This window comes from Vanellus vanellus (genome assembly GCF_965231255.1).
Source record: "Vanellus vanellus genome assembly, chromosome: 3".
NCBI lineage: Eukaryota > Metazoa > Chordata > Aves > Charadriiformes > Charadriidae > Vanellus > Vanellus vanellus.
The window spans coordinates 73,583,449-73,607,387 of NC_138907.1; the positions used below are offsets into that span (position 1 = coordinate 73,583,449).

General features: G+C 40.9%; 1 protein-coding gene across 1 annotated transcript in view; it reads right to left on the reverse strand.

The window, feature by feature from the left end:
• SLC35F1 (solute carrier family 35 member F1) overlaps positions 1-23,939 on the reverse strand; it is a gene marked incomplete at both ends in the record, with an annotated part of 248,154 nt that overhangs the window by 34,292 nt on the left and 189,923 nt on the right. Inside the window, 2 exons of the mRNA XM_082480362.1 lie at positions 2,176-2,335; positions 15,254-15,381. Of these exons, the coding sequence (XP_082336488.1) occupies positions 2,176-2,335; positions 15,254-15,381 (288 nt within the window). The remainder of the gene's footprint in view (positions 1-2,175; positions 2,336-15,253; positions 15,382-23,939) is intronic.

The following is a 23,939-nucleotide window of genomic DNA, read 5'->3' on the forward strand; positions in this document are numbered from 1 at the left end:
GGCTTTTAGACATCGTAGCAAGATAAAGCTGTGTAGTGCTTTGAAAAATCTGGATGAAATACTTAGACCTCTGTGACTTAGACTCCTGTGTATTGCAGCAGCACAAGTAATAAGGCACTTCAGGGGTATTAGTTCAGAAAAATGTTATTTTAAGGCACACTTGGCATGCAAGGTGATAGAGCACAAACTACTAGGTAGTAATTGCTTTTCCCATTGAGAAATGTGCAAAACTTCCGTCCGGATACAACAAAAAGAGGTAAACTACCATAGATTTACTGAAAGTTGAGAGCATGCCTGCAAATTATATCTAATTCTTGCAGATAGTTTGGAAAATACCTGTTAATCTCTCAGTGATGCACTTTAAATTAATTTCCCCTTACTGTAATGGTTTGCAGGTTATACAGTAGGTGCCTAACCAGAGCCTTGTGGCACTTCTAGTATAGTAGATGGTATGGTCACACAGGGCAAACAGGTGTCAACAGATAATATACAGGGGAGTTTACTGAGGACTAATATAGTTTCATTGCTTTTGGTGCATTCCTTTCTTTTATTTGCCCGGTCCTGGGAAATATCCTACAAATAGCATGGAACTCTTCATAAAGAGTTTCAAGATTTATTTTTTTTTTCCGTCAATATTGTAGATTTTTAATGGATAGTTTAACCCATACAGAGAAATCAAACGAGCTCATCCATTTTACTCTGTTAAAGAGGATGTGGTAATTTAGAAATATATCCCTGTATCTTAATAACATCATTTTTGCCACTTAAAAAGCCGCAGTCTCTGTTGTTTGTGGCTCTGATCTGAATTCCTTCTCCCTGGGTAGCGATAAGCAAGGGCGTGTTTTCATGTGTAGGTCTGAATTAAAAGGCAATAATGCATTCTAACAAATTTTTCTGGACAAATTTACGTAACAGCTACACCCATACTTTAGTAATGAATATGGCAACTAATGTGTAATTACTGGAGTTGGATGGCAAAGTGTCAGTGTTCTCCAATCTGTTCCTTGTCCGCTGAGGTCCACTGCCCCACATGCTCCTGCTGAACCACAACTCACCCGCCCCAGCATGTTACTCTAGATTACTGGGACACAGGATGTTTTCTCTCGTCCCTCTGAAATCAGTCATTCCTAATGCAGCTTTGGCTGGCTGATTTCATACTACAGAGTATAGTCTTTCCTTTTTAGCTGGGGCAGGGCTGTTTTTGGAGGGGACCAATGAACTGAAAGTCTCCTTTTGCGATAAAGGACAGGGATAAAAGGGGGCAGGGAGATATGGTGAGTACTGTCACAAACTGCCTTGTTTTATTTAGTAGCATCCTGGCAAATGCAGCTCTTACAGCACTTGCATTTGTATTCAGAAAGCTGAGTCAAGAATTTTAAATCCCAGTGTATTATGCTCAGCTCACAATTCAGTGCTTTTAATTAAGAATGAAAACTGTGCCTAATTGACAATCTCTGAAAAGAATTTCCAGCCTTCCCACATCATCTGGGTTGACACTAGAGAAATCAATGTGACAGAGGAAGTTGATCAATGAAATCTAACTCTGTCTAGTCTGTATTAATAGCTACACACACATTATTCATATGATGCCACACATAAAAAAGAACATTTTACACACAGGAAGGTTCTTTTCAACAATGGCACAGGCAAATCCCAAAACATTTCTCTGAGACTGTATGCAAAACCCAATTAGTACAGTTAGTATGTAGGTCTGATGTCTTTTAGCATCTACTCAGTGACCCTGCCTCCGTACAAAAAAAGAAGCAAAGTTGAAGAGAAGTGAGAGTACACAGTGGACATGAGAGGTGCTTATGACTCAAAGATGTAGCCAATTTGTAAAGGAAGCAACTGTTTGCAGTAAAACAACTAAGCCGAAACAGAATGAAACTACAAGTATTTAGCTTGTCGCCCCCGGCCTGCACAGAGGGTGACCTGTGTTGCAGACACGAGGGCCATGAAGTCCGTTTGCAGCAGTGCCAACTTATAAGTGCCGACCCATTTTTGTTCTCTATCCCTTCCGACAAAGAAGCAACATTGGATGGTACAGTGCTTTGGATCCACAAAGGTACAGGATTTCTTGTCAATTTTCCCTCTTTTTTGTCCCAATCTGACACGTTTTGATCAGTGGTTTCTCTGAACAGAACCTGGTCATACAACCCATCCATACTTACTCACCCGCTCCTTGCTGTCTCCCAACGAGGACATCTGCTCCTGCCATGCAGCCCATGCCCAGAATGCAGACCACGATCCCAATGAAATGTACTGCCTTGTATCGTACCAGTAAGAAGAACCAGGAGAGCAGTATCACCACTGGGATGACAAAACAGTCTAGGAGCTGCCAAGAAAGAGAGGAAAAATCAACAAATCAACCTGTTGACACTGTCCTAAAATACCAGGATAGATTCCAGCCGAGGGGAGCGGGGTTTAATCAGTTAGTAATAGCACTTTCTACCAGACAGAAGGTGTAATTCAAGTGGTCATGTCGTCCATCAGACAGAAGATAAGACTATTCTGTTCATGACTATTCCATGAATTCAGGAGAGCTGTGGCTCTATGGTAACACTCAACAGCACTGCCTTGCTCTTGGATTCAGATGCATATTTCAAATCCATGGGAAGGAAATCTGGGCCAAAGGAAAGCCACACCACTCCATCTGGTCCTCACCTCTGGTGATTAATGGACAATGACTGAGGGCAGTTTTCCTGCAGTCTAGACATATGCTTTAATTCAGTCATTTCAGGTCCAATTAGCAAGAATGTTCATAATACACAAGTTGACCAGATTTATTAAATCTGGCCATATAAATCAAGGCATTTCTGCATGCAGAATACTTATGAAAAATCTGCCCCCTGTGGGGACTATTAACGCCTTGAAACTACAGTCCCATATGCCTCTGAAGGGAAAAAAAAAACAAACAACAAGAAACCACCTTGCCTGCAGTGCAAGATACTCAATCTTCTTGCCAATAGACCCTGGGTAAGAACTTCCTCAAAGAAGTGTTATGAAACACAATCTTTAATTGCCTTTTTTCAGAGACACCCAGCAATAAACCCAGAGAACCCATGACAGAAAAAGAAATGCAGCAAATGATTGTGAGAGGACCTCGAGATTTTCAAATTAGAATACACTGTAGAAACTACCAGCATGTCACCAGGAAACAAAAATCCCAGGTAAGAAACACTCAAAGAAACTTGACTTGAATCCAAATTCCTAAAAGAACACAGATAAGTAAGACTTGCGATTCTGTGGACTAACAATGAGATTTAACAAATTGTGCAGGGTACACTACTGTTCAATACCGATTGATATAGCAGGAACCAGAGCTATATGACTGCATCTTCTTCCTAAGGAAAATATCTGGAACAACCAAAGGAGGAGAGTCTGTCATTAGTTCTGGAACACTAATCCAGATGTTGTTACCTTAATTTTAGATGAAGCAATTTTGTTTTTCTTCCCTTTGGGCTTATTACCTCCTACTTGCTCTCTCAGTGTGATTTACCACTAAGCACACTAAGTATTATCAAATAATGATCACATGCCTTTTAACTTATTTGTCTGTCCATGCATTATCTGAAGAGAAAAAGATCTTTGGACAATTTCAAGAATTTCAGTGCTTAGAAAATTATTCTTTACATGTCAGATACCTAGATAATAAATATTAAATTTGGGGGATCAGCAAAAATATAGAAGCCAATTTTTGGACTAAGGATAATTTCCCCGAATCTTTGTTTGAAAATCAAGACTGTGCAGAGGAAACCCATCAATTTCAAAGATTCTCCAGACAGTGAGTGGCAAAAGCCTTGAGAAGAGAATCGGTTCACCAGCGGGACCATACTGCTCTCAAGAGGCTCAAGCAGTCCCAAAGAACTGCAAAACAGATGAGGGAAATTACAAATGGGAAAGGTCTGTGCTAAAAGCAGTTTCTGCATTTAAAATGAGAGCTAATAATCTAAAAGGCATGGATAGGCCTCTTTACTTCCTCCAGCAGTCCTCAAAACGTCATCCTTCACGGACCAGACACGAAAAGGGAGAAGGTCTGAAAGAACTGCAACAAGCTCCTTCGTCTGCATAAGGCATCTGCTCTGCCTCTGAAGAGCCTATAACGTGTACAGCGTATAACGCAGCTAACATGCAGTAACCAGTCTTTGCAAAAACGTGCATATAGAATACATCACATATACAAGAACAATTTCAGAAGTGGCGCTGCTGGGAGCAGCCAGCTCCTGGGGCAGGGAGTGGTGGTGGCAGGACGACCGGGTGTACGCATTAAATCCTGGCATGTGGTGCGGGCGAGGTGGCACATGGCCTCCTGTCACTGGAAGGAAGTACAGGGCCCACCTGGCCTGCAGAGATGGTCACTGCTGCATGGATAACATCCACTGCACATTTCTCATGTACTGTGGACTTCTGCGCTTCACCAACGCAGCCCTAGCATGTACCAGCAACAGGTGGCACATCTGAGGGAAGCTCACTCTTCTACGGGATGTGGACACAGCTCAGCACCTGCCCTCTCAGCTCACAGCTCATGTCATCATGCCTGTACACGCTGGATGTGTGCTCTTCATTAGCTGCGCTAGCATACAGTGCATCCATTATCTCTGCTGAAGACAGAGGGAAGGCGGTACCAGGCAGCAGGGAGGCAGGTAGTACATTGCTCATAGCTATTCCTGAACTCTCTCCCATTCCCTCCCAGTGCAGCATTGAACAGGTGAGCTTAACTCACACAGTTTTCTGACCTCGTCACAGTTTTCCAGTACTTAGAGTGGGACTACAAAGAAGATAGAGGCTCTCTCTTCACAAAGTTTTGTTCAACATATTCATCAATGACCTGGATGAGGGACAGAGTGTATCCTTAGGAAGTTTGCTGATGACACAAAACTGGCTGACACACCAGAAGGCTGTGCTGCCATATAGTGAGACCTGGAGAGGCTAGAGAGTTGGGCAGAGAGGAACCCGATGAAGCTGAACAAGGGCAAGTGTAGGGTCCTGCACCTGGGAAGGAATAACCCCATACACCAGTGCAGGTTAGAGACTGACCTGCTGGAAAGCAGCTCTGCAGAGAGGGACCTGGGAGTCATGGTGGACAACAAGTTGAACATGAGGCAGCAGCATGCCCTGGTGGCCAAGAAGGCCAATGGTATCCTGTGGTGCCTTAAAAAGAGCGTGACCAGCAGGTCAAGGGAGGTTATCCTCCCCCTCTACTCTGCCCTGGTGAGGCCACATCTGGAGTACTGTGCCCAGTTCTGGGCTCCCCAGTTCAAGAAAGACAAGGAACTACTGGAGAGAGTCCAGTGGAGGGCTAGAAAGATGAATGGAGTACCTCTGTTACAAGGAAAGGCTGAGAAACCTGAGTCTGTTTAGCCTAGAGAAGAGAAGACTGAGAGGGGATCTTATCAATGCTTGTAAATATCTAAAGGGCGGGTTTCAAGAGGATGGGGCCAGACTCTTTCCAGTGGTACCCAGCGACAGGACAAAAGGCAATGGGCACAAACTGGAACACAGGAAATTCTGTCTGAACATAAAGAAAAATGTCTTTACTTTGAGGGTGGCAGAGCACTGGAACAGGCTGCCCAGAGAGGTGGTGGAGTCTCCCACACTGGAGACATTCAAAACCAACCTGGACGCCGTCCTGTGCAACCTGCTCTAGGTGTACCTTCTGGGTTTGGACTAGATGAACCCTGAAGGTCCCTTCCAACCCCTATCATTCTGTGATTCTATACGACAGTAATCATCTGCAAGCATTTTTCCAGTTCTTTTTTGAGCGAAGGTGAGTAACTGAACCTCAACCATCTCTGAACCAACTATTTGATTTTGCAAAATTGGGAGCTCCAGTCACTCACGCAAAAAGTATTTAAGAATACAAAGATGTGATCTTGCAGCTGGCAACTACTGTCTCTCCAGAGACACAGAGTGACTCAGTGGATATTTTTAACCCCCAATATCCGGAATACAGCTCTTGCCCCCCTTTACACACACTGTGAGACAGGAGCTCTGATGAGGGCTCCTTGTCTTACTCTAGACTAAGCACACAAAAAGAACATTTTCTTGTGAATGTGAGATATAATAGGGTGCTAGTGTGGTTTCAGTAGCCAGTTTTAAAAATTGTTTGTACCTGCAGCATGTGTACTTCAACATGCAAATTCCCACTAACTGTGTTTTAGAGGAAGATTTAAAAAATTCCTCTCATTTCATAAATATTTAAACATACCCATCCTTTCAAGTATGTGAAGATGTGTCTTTTAAGCACTAACGTGAAAAGATGCATCAACAGAATTGTCACAAACACACAACGTGGACAGCAGCTGGAAAATGCCCCTTTGGGGCTGGTAGTCCAAGGTCTAATCCACAAATTGCTATTTGGAATACTGCAGCACCAATAGATAAAAACATGAAATGTCGGTAATGTTCATTGACATTTTATAGCTCTTGCATTGTGCTTAGTTTACACCTATAATTAAACAATGGGGTAAATAGAAATAAATTAGGTTGCTACAATATAAGCGATAAGACAACCTAGTGTGCATTGCTTAGCTATTTTTCAGGTATTGTTTTATATTTCATTTCTCCAGCACTAAATTTGCTCTGCCTTTCTTTTTTCCGCAGATAAACCTGTCCAGTAGAAGAAAAAATGCACATATATTCTACAGAGAAAAGATGTGAGATTGTGGATTACCTGATCTGCAGTAGGGCTTTCTTGTTTTGTTTTTTTTTTCTTCTTTTTTTTTCTTTCTTTTGTTTGTTATTACTTATTTAAGCTATTAAGAAAAAAAATATTATACCTAATTATAATCTTTCTGACTATAAAGCTTTTACGATAATAAAGATAAATTATGCTTAGCTTGAATTTCATTTATTATACATAAAGGTCAGTTGTTTACCAGTATTTCCCTAAGACTCATCTTTGGTATTTTCCTTCCTTTTAATTGCTTATTCAAAAGGTACTGCCTATACCCTGTAAATTACTGACTGACCTGATTTTAATCAAGGTTCCTCTTTTAATCACAGAAGTTATCAGATCTCACTAAACTAAAAGAAAATATCTTTCCTATTTTGCCATGGGAAGATAATAAAACTGATACGAGTGCTTGGTGCAGACCATATTCTTTGATGCTGCCATGTTTGTCTGTGGTCTTCTTCAGTCACAGCTCTGAACTGGGCGCTTTAGAAGACAGGATACAAAAATATATAATCTATTGATATACCACCCTACAGCAACTCCTTTCAATTATAAAAATGCTGTGTTGTTATAGAGACTGAAGATTATTATTTGATCCTAAAAGATATCAGACTGCATCTAAGTCGGTTGATGATACACGATGTTGAAATGTATTTCTCTGATTATTTGTTTATTAAATTGACTTTATTATACTTGTGAATCATAGACAAATACTCTCTTGCTAACAGTAAATGATCAGTAAATGATAATCAGTCTCTGATCTCACAAATTCAGCATGTGTTTGCACATATATAGCAGTAATCTACAGTGAGTCATTGGAAAGGAGAGCTGGCAAGCTTTACAGGAAAGGTCTGTAATACAGAGGGTGAACTGCTGATCTGTAGTGATATCAAAAAGAAAAAAGCTGGTCAGCAAACTCCCTATGGGAACAGCGGAGCTGAATCTTCCTTTTTAAACATTCATTGGATTTTTTCCCCCCAGTTATAAGCCCTTTTTTTTTTTTCACGTTAGGGGTTTCTCATTAGCGCTGCCCTCAAGCAAGTCATGCAGAGAATCAGCTGCACCCTCTACTTTGCCTACTCTCCAGAGCAGAGGGATCAGTAAAATCAGCGTTTTATCCATCCAGCGTTGTATGGTCCAGTACATGTGATGGGTACTGAATTTCAGCATGCGACCTGGTAAGTTTAATAGAACAGCAAGTGCTATAACCAGTCAAAGACGCACCTTCTGACATTTGCTTTGTTTTTTCAAAGGAAGAAAGGGTTTGCTGCCCATTTGAGGGCTCTTTCTGTTCCAGTTTTCACACTGCCTTCACAATACCACACACACTTGATTCAGCTGTACTTTACGCATCCACAAAAGCAGCTGAGATGTGAACGCTCACAGAGGTGGCTGCTGGCTGTCAGGGGAACTGTGCGGCAATTACGCTACCCTGCGACCGAAACCTTCTGCAGGGAAGGTGTGGATGCTGACAGCGTTTCTGACAGAGTTATTTCAAGCAATTCAAATAAAAAAGGAGCATTGTTTATACTTTTTGTGTTTCTATTTGCTATCTCATCACAACTTAATCACTTTCTTGCATTGTTTTTATATAATCACAAAATTAATTTGAAAACTATTATTTTTTTCAACCAGCCAAAATGTAGGGTACTCCAGATAGAGAGATTGGTGACAGAATCAGTTAGTGATGTCATTTGTCAAAAGTAAAAATGTCTAATTCCCATGAAATGGAAGAAGCAAAAGCCAGAAAACTGATCCCAGTCTGAAGCCTCTTTAAATCAGCATTTTGCCCATAAGATCTCTAATTTTTTTTCTTGGGGCCACATGACAGGTGCTTCTGTAACTGTTCCCATCAGTTCCTTTAATCTGTTCTCAGGATTTTCTCTTTTTTCCTGCGGACACAGAAACTTCATTAAAACTTTCACTAGTGGAAGACCTTCACCTACAACTGACTTGCACCAACACCCAAAATGAGGATTATCACAGCTCCAGCTTTCTGTCTACATATAAGGAATTCAGCGACTTCTTGAAGTTATATTAAATGAAAGGTGGTGGTCGCATCCAACCCACAGCTCCTCTGCTCCCAACTCTCTACACATGGACACACTTTACTACCAACGCGAGTAAACATATCTTGACTCTTTTAAAAAAAAAAATAATTAGGACACACCTCTATCCTCTCTTCTGATTACATGCAGTCTAGTTGTGCCGATGCAAGATCTGCTCAAATGCCAGGAAGAGTTACCAACAAACTGACCACTGAAATGGCCTTTCCTTTAATTGCATTCACAGAATCACAGAATCATGGAGTTTTCAGAGTTGGAAGGGACCTCTAGAGATCATCTAGTCCAACTCCCCTGCCAAAGCAGGATTGCCCAGAGCACATTACTCAGGACTGCATCCAGGCGGGTCTTCAAAATGTCCAGAGAAGGGGACTCCGCAACCTCCCTGGGCAGCCTGTGCCAGTGCTTTGTCACCCTCACCATAAAGAACTGTTTCCGTGTATTTGAACGGAACTTCCTGTGTACTAACTTGTGCCCGTTACCCCTCGTCCTGTCACTGGGAACCAATGAAAAGAGCCTGGCTCCATCCTCCTTCAACCCACCCTTTAGATACTTGTACACCATAATAAGGTCTCCCCTCAGCCTTCTCTTCTCCAGGCTAAAGAGTCCCAGCTCTCTCAGCCTTTTCTCATAAGGCAGATGCTCCAAGCCCCTAATCATCCTAGTTGCCCTGTTCCTCCTCTGATTTTGCACGCCACCATCAGAAAAAGATCATTCTAAGACAGCAGACAGCTCTGCCAGCAGTCACATGTTTTTGCAGAAAAAAACCTATTTTCTGTTTTTCTTCTCTCTAAGTAAGATGACTGGATATGGTCTTTGAAGACCGTTTTCTCAAGGTTACTAATTAGAAACTTCTCCATGGCCTCAGCTGCTGTAAGATATGCAGGGGATTAGATCCTGGGCAGAAAAACCTCTGCTTTTGCATTTCACTTGCAAGAATTTGCAAAATGGGCACAGAACACCAAAATCTCTGCTGTTGTAATGGGCACAGCTCCACTGACTTTAATGAGATTTTGCATATTTATGTTAGTAAAAAGTTTGGCTCAGGGGGAATTTTGCCATTGGAGGCAGGAGCTCTGGATACTGAGAGCTCAGTTGACTCCAAAACCATGTACAGAGACTGAAGATAGTGTAGGGGCTGGTTTGCCATCATCGGTATATAACACAGCTAAAAGAAAGAACAGTCTCTTGAAGTGTGATAATAAATCAGATGCAAAATACATCCCACAGACTCTCATAGTATAAATGTATGGTATGCAACACTCCTGCACAACACCATTGTGCAAACCTTATTAACATTGCAGTATTCCCTCAATGCCCTGAAGCAAAACAGGAAAGTACGGTCAATGTTACACTCACAGGATGAGGGAAGGAAGGGAAGGAGTGGAATTTATCTCTCCTTTTGAGATATTTCATGTTAGAGAGCACTGGACAAGGCGGATCAACAACATCAATATTGCAAATCCCCTGCTTCTCACCTCCCAGATTTGCTTCAAAATTATCTCAAACCTTCTGCCTCAATGTACATTGTGTCCATAGGGACCAAGAACAAAGCAAAGTCTATTGCTATCCAGCACTCCTATAATAAGCACTTACTGCTGACTCCTTTCCTTTTCTGGTGGCTGTTGTTGAGGTATGAAAACTGCCAGAGGTAATTGGAAGTATGATGTACTGCTGAGCCTCACAGTGATCTAAGAGTAGCTGAGAACACCAGCATCGTAGTTTTATTGTCTGTCTCCGGGTGTCTATAAATCCCAGCTTTTACTACCTTTGTTTTCATCATGCCAATCAAAGGCTTGATTGCTCAAGGAATAAATTACCAGATAAATCACTATTTGGAAACATAGCGCTTTCTTTGTCAGAGCCTTATTTCTTGCGACATCGTATGCATATTCCACAGTACCACTATGCAAGGCATTACAGAAATAGTCCAGATTTCTATGTGATGTCATAACAGAGAAAAAGGACAACATTACCTCCAGACAGTGCAACACAACAGTGTCATGTGCAGGTGGACAGAACAAGTGCATTTGCAGAAAGGAGAGCTAATTCATATGAGGGTGATGGGGGAGAAGGGAGAGGACAGTCTGCCTCATAATGCGGCTTGGTATGATGAGAAAGCACTTACCTGGCAGCAAAGGTTACAAACGTTAGTACCGTAACAGGCTTAGTGGAAGACATTATGGACTTGGTGGGATGTACATGTGCAGTACACTGTAAATGCAGTATAGGGAAGTCAAAGTCAAAATGTAGTTCCAAATGAATTAAATATCTAGTCTAAATTACTGCAAGACCTTCAGAAGCTTTTCATTCCCTCTGAGGGAATGAATTTTATCTGCTGCGTAAAAGGCGTCTCTAATAGTAGTTAAAACACCCTTCTTGACTAGTTATTAAACCTTCCAGAGGCCTACACCAGGGTTGTTTCCAAAAGCTAGGATAAATATAGACAGCATTACCACAGGCAGTCCCGAAAGTTAAGTGTTTGGTTTTTACAAAAGAGCCCATGGGGTCAGGTGCGAGTGTACATGGGAGTGTTTAGTGCGCTTTCTGCACCTGCCTCAGCTGACGGACAAGAAAACTGCAAAATCTAGTGCAAGTTAGATTAATGCATCAAAGAGAAACTAAAGATCATTTTGCAGGTTTTTGGCCATCGGGGAATCAGGACTCACGCATCTGAGAGCATTAAGTGTGACTGATCTCTGGCACTTCCAGCAGTTCTTGCAATGTGTGGTTTTGGATATCAAATTGATCCATGGACAAACTACTGTGCCTTTCACCCGGTGTATACTCAGTTTTTAAATGTGCCCTCTAAAGAACAGCCTTCACTTACCAGCCAGAGCATTTTCATGGCTGTTGGAAGCTTGAGATTCAGTCTCCCCAGGTGAGATGGAGTTAACACAAGCCCTTTCTGTGGGCTACTGTTTTAACCGTTATGGCTTTATGTAAAAGGTGGCTCTACTCTTGCAATTTGGAAAGCACTGCAGGCTTTCTGTAAGCACCCGAGGCATGCTAAGATCATATCTAACAAATGGAGTTCCTCAGGGTACTTTGATGCAGGAATACTTAGCTTTTGAATTTTAAAATGGAGGCAGGTATTTATGCGTCTGGTTCCATCAATACAGAAGCACTCTGGGCACGCAAAGAACCAGAACTTGAAGCTCCCAAAGAATGTGCAACACAAGAAGTTCAAACTTACATTTTCGTGTCCCAAGATTGTGCTCTGAGCAGCAGGTTAATATGCATAGACCAGGGGATGTTAGATGTCCATAGCATTTTAGGTATGTTGACAATTAGGTGTGGATTGTTCTATTAAATCTAGTTGCCCTTGGATTACACTGCAGGAACCTAAAGGGTACGTTGGATTTTATCCTTAGCAATTGACCTACACCTTGAAGTCTGAAACACAAACAGTGCATTGGTTTTTATGTCACCTAGTTTTTAAGGGAGGTCTTTTACTTTTAGGTTATTTTTCAAAAGGGAAAATTACGTGTTTCTAGGCTTCACAGTGGTTTGTTTTCATCTCATGATGGAGCCGAGTACCACATTCTTAGACAGTAATTATAGAGTACAAAAGGATTTGAAATAATCAGAAGCACAACCAAATGTAAAGGTCAGGTACCATATTCATCTCTGATTTTGCCTGTGTGTCCTCATTCACTGTGGTTTTGAAGGTATCTGGTAAAAGACTTACAGGAAAGTCTATCAGAAATTTCTGTTTTCCCAAATCAAAACCAAATGGGAATTTTAAAGGGAAGTATATGAAAGACTTGGGTGTGAAACAGTGGGGAAAAATAGGCCATGACTTTCAGTCTCTTCCTAGAACAATGATGAGATACTGTCAATAATAAAAAAAAAAAAAGATGGATTTTAAAGTAGAAATTTTGACACTCCTAGAAGTTTAAAGCTACTTGGCAAACAAAGTTACTGAGTGTTTGGAGATGTTTGTTGAAAGCAGAACTGCAAGTCAATTGCAATAAAGGTATATTTTTACAGTTAAACTTTGGCTTTTTGCTGGGAGCAGCTTAATGTTTTTTGCCTAAAAGCACCACAAGCCCTGTACAGTCACATGTTAGTTTTGCATGACGGAGCAGATACCGTGTGGAAAATAAGTATATGCTGTAAAACTGATTTCCTACTGAAATGGTCCATGTACCACCAGTATAAAAATACTGCAAGATTTCTCATTTACTGAAGTGACAATTTAAAAAACTCTTATATTCTCTCTATCAAAAGAACCTTGCTGTAAAGCCCGTTGAGAATAAAATCCCCCAGAATTGACTTGAGGGGCTTGATTCTCAGACAACGTATATATCCACATAGCTCCCACAGCCTTCAGTCGAAGCCATGTTGATTTGTGGTAGGTAGCAATGGTTTCTCAGGTCTCAGTTCCGAAAGGATTTGAACACTTCTTGTTATGTACCAGTGAGCATTTATGGCCTCACAGGTACTGCTCTTGCAGGATCAGGCTTTTTCGAAGATGCTCTCAGAGAGTGGTCCTGTTTGCTTCTTCAGAAATCAGATCCTCGGAAAAGCTTGTTTTTTTCATCTTTTACTTTCCATTTCTTCATTTCATACCATTACACACTTTGACCAATACTGTTCAGGCTGAATAATCCCCTGAGCTGCTTCTGTTTCATCTTTAAATGAAAGAGGGCGTTGTTTGGCTACATTTCATAAAACGTGTCATTTGATTCAACATCTTCATGCATTACCTCATACTCATCCCATTCTCACCATATCTTTGGTCTTGTTTACACATCGAAGCTCATTCAACTTAAGGCATGAAGTGAATTTAAAACACAACAGGTGTTCCCAGTCACTCCACAACCAATGGGAAAAGGAGACACTGCATTCCCCACTTCTGCAAAAAAGCTTGACAGCATTTGAGCTTCTACCTCTTCCTTCTTCCAAGGTACTTGGGAATGAGACCTGGACTCTGTTGTAATCTTTATGTGGAAGAGGTCTAAAAAGGACACAACGCAGTCTGTGTCCTATGACAGTTCTCCTCTTCCACCCTTCTTCTCTCCCTCAGTCTAAAAGGAGACTACAGCCCATTTCAGCTAACAAATTTCCTGCTGAGACACGGGCAACGCCCTTGAACTCCTGCCTGCTTCCTCGCACTGTAGTTTTTGATCTCTCACACTAAAGGCCATGCTCATCGCAGAAGAGCGGGAGGGTTTGCATCTTCTGCAATCAGTGTTGCATGGGCCTGGCCAGATAAACCTCTGATACGTGCTTTTTGGTGGCTGTGGGAGATGGGATTTAATGACCTACCTGGATCATCTTCCTCAGTCCTCTATTCCTACTTGCTACCAGTGAACACACAAAGGAAGCAATTCAGCTTCTGCTTTTCTCTTAGAGGCTTATAGTAGCTATAAAATCAGACAGTACGAGGTTTACACGGATTTATGTTTTACTCCATACTGAGTAATCTGATTTGGAAAAGTGTTAAAAGCAATATTACATTGTCTGGGCACGTTTCAAAGAATTCTCAAACCAAGATTCTGATGGCAGAGTCATTTGTCAACATTTAGTATAAACCTTACATTCAGATTCCTTGAATTCATAGTTTTCATCTATTTTTACTTCTTATTCAACTAAACATGCTCAGTATTTTCCGATATCACTTGTTTAACTATGGAAGAGATATATTCCTAAGTAGCTTTGGTCCTGCAGAACATTAACTGGTGCTCCTCTATTTTACTATCTCTAATGCAAACTTCAGGCAAATAAGGTGTAAATTACACTATCCAGTGTTGCCCAGTTATTTAGAGATAATGTAAAAATGGAGCAGGTTTGTTTTCGAACAAGTAGCAATGAAGTATGCAATGATTTCCCAAGATAGAAAATTTCTACTCTCTCAAAAATGTTTCTGTTATTCACTTCTCCACTTAAACGGGAAGGAGCCAAACTTCTTTGTGGTTTCATTTAAAATATACATGTTAGATCTTTGGAGAAATTGCTACCCTAGCTTTTGTTCACTGCACATATAATTTTTTAAGGGACAGTACACTTTTTGATAGCTGCAATTAAGCCGTTATATAACATAACACATCTAACCGCTTGCATTAAAGTAAGACTTCTTCATCATAACTACACTCATTTTACTTAATCACAACTTTTGCACTCAGATCTTATTATGGAATCCTAAAAGAAATGCTTGTATTTTTTCCAAGTACAATATAAAGCGAGAAAAACATTTCAGCCCATCTGAAAAGATTTCCTTAAAGGACCAAATTAAGTAGATTATGTCAAAAATGTGATTATGAATGGTTTAGCACAGGAGAATAAAATGAAAGTCAGTATGGTTTTGTACAGTTTGGAAAATACTGAGCAGTAGAAATAGTCCAACATGAAAAAAAACAAACTGTGTCTTACGAGGCAGCATTAAAAAGTACACAGAAGACAAAGAGAGGAACTAGCTGTCAGTGCACTGAAGCCAATGGACGCTGCGCCATTGACGACACTGAGCCTATTACCTTACCCCAAAAGGGAAAATCCTTTGAGTCCTTACCTGTACACTAGTAAGAGTGGTGTATTGATAAGCTTTGACTACCAGGTAATTGGCTTCTATATCTATTATCCCCAGGATCATGTACTTCCACCATCTCCTTTTCAAAATTGCCAGCAAGTTTTCTTCTCCTGTGGTAATAAACAACAAGAATTATGTAAAAGAGTTAGGTTTACATGCACAAAATACCTGCCTGTCAGGATAAATTGTCTACAAGATCTCTCGCGTTTACAATATGCAGTTGAAAAGCACCATATATAACTAGGTACTGCCAGGAGATGAAAACTAAGGCACTCTATTTGTCTTGCAGATATTAAAACAGCCAGCTTGGAGAAGTAATATGTGAGGGTCAGATTGTCGCCTTCCTTAAGATGTAAACAATGCTGGTAAAAACAAGTGCAGCTTGGGCAGACTGTAAATGTGTTCTTAGTTTTACTTTCATATATACACATATATATACATATAAAACGCTAAAGAATAGAGCAGTTTATTACATACATTTATACTTCCCAGACATATTGATAAATGTATCACACACGATGTAAGAAGGTTTTGCCAGAGTGGAAGATTACCAGTATTTGCAAATATCATGGAATATTAGAGCAGGAGAGTAACAGCATCACCTTTGGGCAGATTACAGATCCTGTTCCAAGGATGGTTATTACAATCCTGGAGGTTCAAAATATCAGACTTGTTTAGAGATAGCTGCACTGAGACAAATAGATTTTGCGTGACAGGTTGCTCTGCTCCCAGGATCAATTTCTGAAGTAGGCAGGTTTGCTGCCTTCTACGGGAGCCCTGTCAATCACCCAGTACTTCATTTCCACCACGTGAAGACTGACAGTACAATACGGCCTGCAGATCAAACCCACAACTTTCAAAAGGTCAAAGCATTCCTCATGCTAGGCTAGGGATTATTATTGTTCTCCATTCAAAAGAAACCAGCTCATTAGTGAGGGTGGGCAAACCTGCTACTTATTTGCATTACAGTAAGCTCCAGACATGATGGGACCCCACTGTGAAAGGGGCCAGGCAAACCGACCGTGAGTGAACACAGTATGACCAGAGCTCTTTAAAAGTCTTTAGCCTAAACAGAGATCTAAGTAGGGTTGACCTGTACTGTCAAAGTACCATAAACGTAATTTGAACTGTCTTGAAAGTTTAAAAAAAAGACATCACTGTTCTGAGATTTGTTCATGTTGCTGCAGCCTTTCTAAGTGCCTGTGATCATCAAAATGAGTGGTGGAAAATACGGAAGAAAAGGAACATTATTGTCAATTGCCACCAAAACTTGCTCAGGCTTCCCGATTCTCCCTCATCATTTTCCATCATCACAAGTGTGTTCATTCTCTGGCTCAAATAGACCCACTGACAGATGTATTGCCATACAGTAATGGCAGGTTCTCTATAGCACAGGACAATCTCAGATCTTATAAGATGCAATCACAGAAAAACAGATAATTACTTCAGAAGATGATTCAAGATCTTAGATGTTAAATCTTGGCTCCACTGAGCGACTCGAATGGGTATTTACCTGAACAAAGCATCTGAATCATTTGATGTTTGTTCCTTAACAGATGCTCACCCATACACACTTCCAGTGGGATATTATTAGGCAACAACCTAATTATTTGTTACAGTGATAATGACACTAAGTGCAAAACTGTAAATGCTAAAAAGCTTCCCTTCATTCCCTTCCTTCCCTCCTTTCTCCTTTTCTCTTCCTTTTTCTCTCAGTAAGCAGCAGAGACACAGCAGAAACAAGCTGGTGAGTAGGCTAATTATTTAAGACCCTAAATAAGAATGAGTCAGTACATTCAACCATACTACACTTTCCTGTTACCACCGACTCACAGGAAAACTCAATAAAAAGAAATTCCTACCCTTTGTTTGTACTGGGGTACAGGAACAACACATTGCAGACATTAATTACGACTAAATGTATATATTTGTTATGATTATTTGAGCATGCAGAAAGAAGAATATTTTACACCTTATTTTTTAAAACATTTAGGGACGTCTTTTAAAAAAGGCATTTGAGATTGGATGTCCTTATTCCTACTAAAATGAGTGTAAGTCATGCAGATAGATCCTTTCCAGGTACTGAAACTATATCTCTAATTTTTATGTTGTCCAGATAATACCTTTCAAACACCAATTCAAAACCATCAATCCAATGGAATGGCATGGTTCACATTTCAGAGGAATTTTTCTTTTTCATTGTAAATAGAAAGTTTAAAAATCAAAGACACCAAATTGCAGTCTCTATTCTAATGGTGCAAATCCCATCTAAATCTGGTTTTGTGGCAGTAGGCCCTTGGTGGTACCTACAAAGCACTGGCATTAGGCTGCCTGAGCAAGGACTGTGGACAAATCTCCAGGAATCTTTTGGTGTCCCTGGTTTGCCAGGGCTTGCTTTCACCAGCTTCAGTGTCTAGCCACAGATCACTGTATTGTTCACATATGGCCAAATAATTTAGCTTTAAAATGAACGTATGGTCATGACTTCTGGCTAACAGGTAAAGTCAGAGTTTCCAGAGACACAAATTAAATCTATAATTTCATCTGACATACATGGTTCTCTCTTTTGCTTTCTCAGTCCTCTCTGGGCTAATGACAGAAATAAGAAAAATATTTGGTAAGTGGTATTTTACATTCGATATACAGCTCTGAGATGTTCCAAACTGCAAAAGATCAAGTTCAGCTGAGAAGGCTCTGCAGAGCTAAAAGCAACGCCCAAATGAATTTATGCAGGCACTGCGCAGCTCTGATGAACGTTGGTTTAGCTTCACAGCAAGTGTCTCTGTCTTGCCCAGTGGAAAGCAGGGAGATGTACAGGCATTCAGTGTGACAGAAATAAAATAGAGAATTTGTTCCTGGAAAAAAACTCCTGTGCAGGAGCTGCATCTTTCTCTCTGGAACATATTTAGTCTTCACTTCACTCACTTGCTGCATCTCCTGTTACTTCGTATGTAAGAAAGGTCTGGCTTCTGACCAGGGTCCCTCTGTCCACATTATTATTATTATCGTTTATCATTAATATACCAGTTGTGCAGATCTACAAGCATTAGCAAAACTGATGGATCCTATTTGAGGGTATATCTGAATAAAAAGCAATGCATGTTTAACATTGTTAATCTGGCGACTGTTATTTGTTTACCGCTCTCTATTTCTTTGGCATTGTCATCACAATTCGTAGAAGGGAATGACCTGATCCTAAAGTGCGAGACTTTCTGGGGAGGAGGGCAGGAGAAAGAAGATGATTATCTGCAGTGAGTGTCAGTCCAATGCTATGGACAAATCAAGGAAGAGGTAGGTGGAGTCCCAGCTTTTAAATGGGGCTGAAATAAAGCCAGCATATTCAAATGTCACACGTTTGCAAGAGTGACCCAATAGAAGGTAACAAAAAAAAATTGGAGGGGAAAATTATGTGAGAGTTGGTCTCTTTTCCCAACTAGCAAGTGACAGGATAAGAGGAAATGGCCTCAAGTTGTATCAGGGTAGGTTTAGACTGGATGGTAGGAAAACGTTCCTCACAGGAAGGGTTGTCAAGCATTGGAGCAGGCTGCCCAGGGAAGTGGTTGAGTCGCCATCCCTGGAGATATTTAAAAAACATGTAGATGTGGTGCTGAGGGATATGGTTTAGTGGTGGACTTGGCAGTGTTAGGTTTACGGTTGGGCTTGATGATCTTAAAGCTCTTTTCTAAACTAAATGATTCTATGATTTAATTAAAAACAGAACAAAAAGAGACAATATGGGTGTTTTTTATTTCCCTTGATTACAACTCAAAGCAAACTAGTTATTCAGGTCTTTTGAGTTGTAAGCATTACAGGCCAGGAGGACCAAATGTAGATGCCCACAATCGAACCAGCCAGTAAGGCTTCTTTAGAGCATTTTTCACCTAATATATTCCAGGTGAATTGATTAGGATGCGATTAACTAGTGTTTTGAAAATAAACAGCTCTCCCACTGAATATAAAGGAAAGAGAGATTACCTCAGATCGGGTGTTTTTGTTATTATCTCGATAGGACTGTGACTAAGGCTTCCAGCCAGTCATATAAACAAATACTAAACCGTAAAGTGTGCAGGTTAGCCTAAAGGCAACATTTCCAGCAAGCCAAAGCACATATTGATGTTGGTGAACATGCATTTATGTGAGTGCACAGAGCAATGCCATCTTCAGACAGTGCCATATTTTGATGGAGATCCCTCTTCAAAAAACAAACCCCTAACTTCCGTCAGCCCTTGAGCTTTTGAAAATGGAAGCCTTCGTATTCAGTCTAATCCAAATGTATGATAGATTTAAAAGGAAATTGCATATTAAGAATGTTTTTAGATTTAGAAGTCTAACATACTGCTAGCACAGAGAAATACAAACCTCCTCTTTGCGCCGTCTAGAAGGATAGGTTTAGGTTTTACATTTTTTTACTAATTTTGCAGCGAGACACACGCTTGACAGTTATATATACAGAGGAGCTCTCAGTGTTTGGAAAAAAGCTACAGCTTTGCCTCTGCTGGCTCAAATTAAAAATCAACAAATAAGCTGCTTTGTAGAAGAGATGATTTTACATCATATAATAAGGATTTACCCCTGAGGGGTTACAAAATTAAAAATAAATTAGAGAGAAAATTAAAAGAGGCTTTAGCTGTGCTGTGTCTACCAAAAATACATAGATACATGTGCAAAACCCTTTTCACATTCGCCCACAGCCACAGAGGTATAATAAAAAACAAACCAACAGCCATTAAGACAGCAAATTCCCAATTATTTGTGTATGGGCTTGGGACACAGGTAGAATAACAGCACTGCTAGACCAGAAAATAAGCATATTGCTTCTCTTTCATCCACTGCAGTCTCTCCCTTTTAATTCCGATGACAACACGCTATTTAGATCAAGATCATCAAAGGAGCTGTGCTCGCCTTCTGCTTTACGGCACAGAGCCCAGTAGAAGAGATCTCAACGTGCGCAGGAGACTTGCGAGGGGGGAGGCAGCACAGAGGGAGGGCTGCCGGCACGCTGGTCCTCCCCTGCCTCCAACAGGGGCGTCAAGCGCTACATGGCAAAGAGGCAAAAGTCTCACAGAGGATAAAGATTAGACCAGAATTCACTTATTATCACTTTCTTTGAAAAAGGATCTCGGTTACAAAGCACAATTACAGGGTGATTGTTTCTTTTCCATTTTCACACGTTATAGCGAGTCTTGTAGACACCGAACTTCACCAGTAACAACATTGCTTCTCTACAGACTTTGCAGTCATGCAGCCCCGCTGCAGGGCCAGGGGAAGGAGGCAGTCAAATGGGGTGACACAGATCTTCTCTGTATTACTACGCCAAGAGGTTCCCATGCCTAAATAATAAAACTTTGCTTGTCTCCTGCTTGGCCAAGTTGCTGGTTCAGGGGACTGAAAGTCTGTTGTAGATGGCTTTCAGTTCTCCACGAAGCTCAAAAGAACTGTCCCTCTTCCGTGTGACTTTAAATCCTATGACCTAAAATGGTTTCTTATTTCCTCACATCTATTCATATTACTGATAACTACTTTAGGGTAATGCTGTTGCCTAAAGGCAAAACACCACCGCTGCTTAATTATTTACGCAATAGAGAAAACGCTCTCTTAACAGGAATGCTCCTCCAGTCTGGCTTCACAAAACACCCGAATATACTCTGTTCGCCTTATGGGTGACTGCTTATAGGCTGCACTGCTTTTGTCCTATACCATGTTTTCAGTAAGCCTTTTGGGAGAGTAGCTACCCTCAGCTCCTTTTGCCTCCTCGGAATACCAGATCTTCTCCAACCTGATCCTATCCAGAGCTTGCTTCTGCTTCCTCTCCCACAGTGGGAAAACTGCGTAACCCACCAACACGCTGCTGGTGGTACAGCCCCAAGTCGCGGCTGCAAGTGCGTGCCCTCCAGCTGCCGGCCAGCTGTTCCTGCCGCTCGCCTTGCGCCAGCACTGCTGCGCGTGGGGCGGCACGGCGAGCCAGGGCAAAGAACTGCCTGGAAACAGATATTTTTGGCTTTCAGATCAATTTTCAGACTGTGTCCTGAGCAGTCTGTGACCAAATTAATGTTAGTCCTGTGGGAGGTGAGTAGCAAGTAATAGGGGACCCAGGCAGGGGACGACGCCCCCCTTCTCTGACACAGGATGAATCGTGCATGCGTCCCATCTGTCACAAGGCGACAGCAGTCACTGAACACAGCCAGCAGCCATCACCACCACCCTTGCTGTGAATATGCAGTGTACAACGAGGCTGCAGGTCTTCCTGCCGTGTGCGTTGAAGCAAACCTGCAATGGGTGCTACTGCTGAGGGTGGAACGCAGTCACAGGAGATGAGCTGGTGTATACGCCTCACCCGGGGTCAGCTATGGCATGGCAATGTGTTTTCACCTTCTTAGGAAGCAAATCTTATTTACAAGTCACAATCAACAGGATTTTTCAGTTTTGAAGGGGTTATATTTATTTTCATTGTCTGTTTCAACTCTGCAGAGTTTGAACGTCCACGTATCATACTAACTTTTATTTAGCTGGCACTTTAGCAAAAGGTACTTTAGATAACCTTTGATTTCCAGATTATCATAGCAGTAACACAAATTGAAGGTAAGGTTTAAGCCCTTTCTGTCTGCTACTTTTGTCATTTTGAGCCTCCTCTTTTCTATAATATGCTTAACCTATTAACATGACATGACATAGCTTTCCAGTTACTAAATTATGAGCTCATCTGAAGTATTTAGACTTCTTATTTCCTTTGAGAGATTTTGTAAATCAGTCTGGTTTGGCCCTGGATGTAAATCGTAATAGCTGAAGTCAGATCTAGGAATTTGAACATACTTTTTCATAAAACGTGAAAGGATTCATTTCTGGTGCCTTGATTTTGATCCAGCCTAAGCACTGTGGTTCAATCTGATAATCTTCAGATGTATTCTTATTTCATGAGATAACTCGTCATGCAATTTGCCTTTAAGATTAAATTACAACTAAAACTGCAACAATAAAGTAGTTGGCGATTTTGGAGATGCCTCAGTTTCTCTCTACCTGCCCGCCCACTCGATTACGTACCATTTTTCCCTTGGTGGCAGACACAGTGCTGTGTGTTACTGCCACAGGTTACTGCAAGGAACAAGCCAATGTCAAGAATTATACAAGACCTGAAGAAAGCTCTGAACATTACACTGTTTCAAAACACCAGACCTCTAAACTCCCAGTCCTTGAAAACGTCAAGATAAAAAAACCTGCCATGTTTCTAGCACACAAATTTTTCATTCAAGTTCTTTTATCTCCCAGCCTAAACTTAGGTAAGCATTTTTCCTGAAATGGCAGACTGCGTCCTGGGAGAAGCACTTGCACCTCCGTAATGCAGAGACACGAGCACATCCAGAAGCTGAAGCCTTCCCTCAACCCTGAGATTTGATCACGTGTTTGTCTTCATGCATGAAATTTTCAAAATTGATTTCTGAACTATGGTACTCTCAGATTTAAATTCCCTCTGAGCTAACAGTAATGTCTGCCAACTTTTTCATTGTCTGCCCTTTTTGCATTGCTTATCCTATTTTATCTAGTGTGAAGCTACTTACAGCACTACAAAGAAAGGGTTTCAAAAGAAAAAAAAAAGCCCTAATTTTCAAATTTACCAGAGTGTTAGTGAAATTAAAGAAATCTGTATATATGTCTCTATAGCATTTATAGATGTGTAATTTGCATGAATAAATTATCCTCCTAGATAGTCTTGGGCTTGTTAATCATATTCACGGGACTTACTTAAAGTCAAATAATCTTAAAAGAAATAATGTTCATTGTTTAAGGCAGAGGAATCAGTTAGGATGCATAAGCTTTCTTTTTTTTTTACCCCTTTCATCAAGTCATTGCAAAAAGTTGGTCCAGCCACCCACCCATTCTGTGACATTTTTTCCCCCAGCAGACAGATATGAATAATGAATTATCTACTTATTATTCGTAATTCCTATGAAGTCTCTTCCCCAAAGCATGAGATTTGCCTGAGATAATAATAAAAAAAAAAGACACAATGCAAATTGTCATTATTATTAACCACCCATAGCTCAAGCAGATCCAACTGAAGTTGAATTTCTAGCCTTGTCTTTAGAGGAATAAGGAAGTCAAGGAGTGTGTGTCTTTCTCTGTTCCCCATCAGTAGTGTTTGAACACGCTTACCCAATTTAAATCTAACCTGACACAGACAGAGTGCAAAGATATTGGTTCCTACAGGTTTAATGCGAATAGGTAACTGAGCAGAAGAGAGAAAACCTAACATTGTCGCCACTAAATCCTGATGAGATCATGAGATCAGGCGATGCTGGTGCAGGGACTCACTAAACTACCTGGACTGGTAGTACTGGACTACCAAGGACCGCATACAACATGGGGTAAGCATGAAAGAGAACCTGCTTTTTGCAGGCTATGAAACTTAAAGATATCAATTAAGGTATTTGTCTGCTGATGACTACCGAGAGCCTAGTACTATGAAGAGGAAAAAGGCTACTGGTGAATAACTGAAAATGGGAGTGTTGTCTTTTGTGGTATGAGCACTAAGGACAGACATGCACTCCAATATGTGACAATTCTTGTTAGTTTAGCAACAACTAAACTAACATTTAAAAGGGCATTTAAAAGTAGAGTCAGATGGGAAGCTGATGCTGAAGAAGCACTGCTGGCAGAACGAAAACTTTATCTG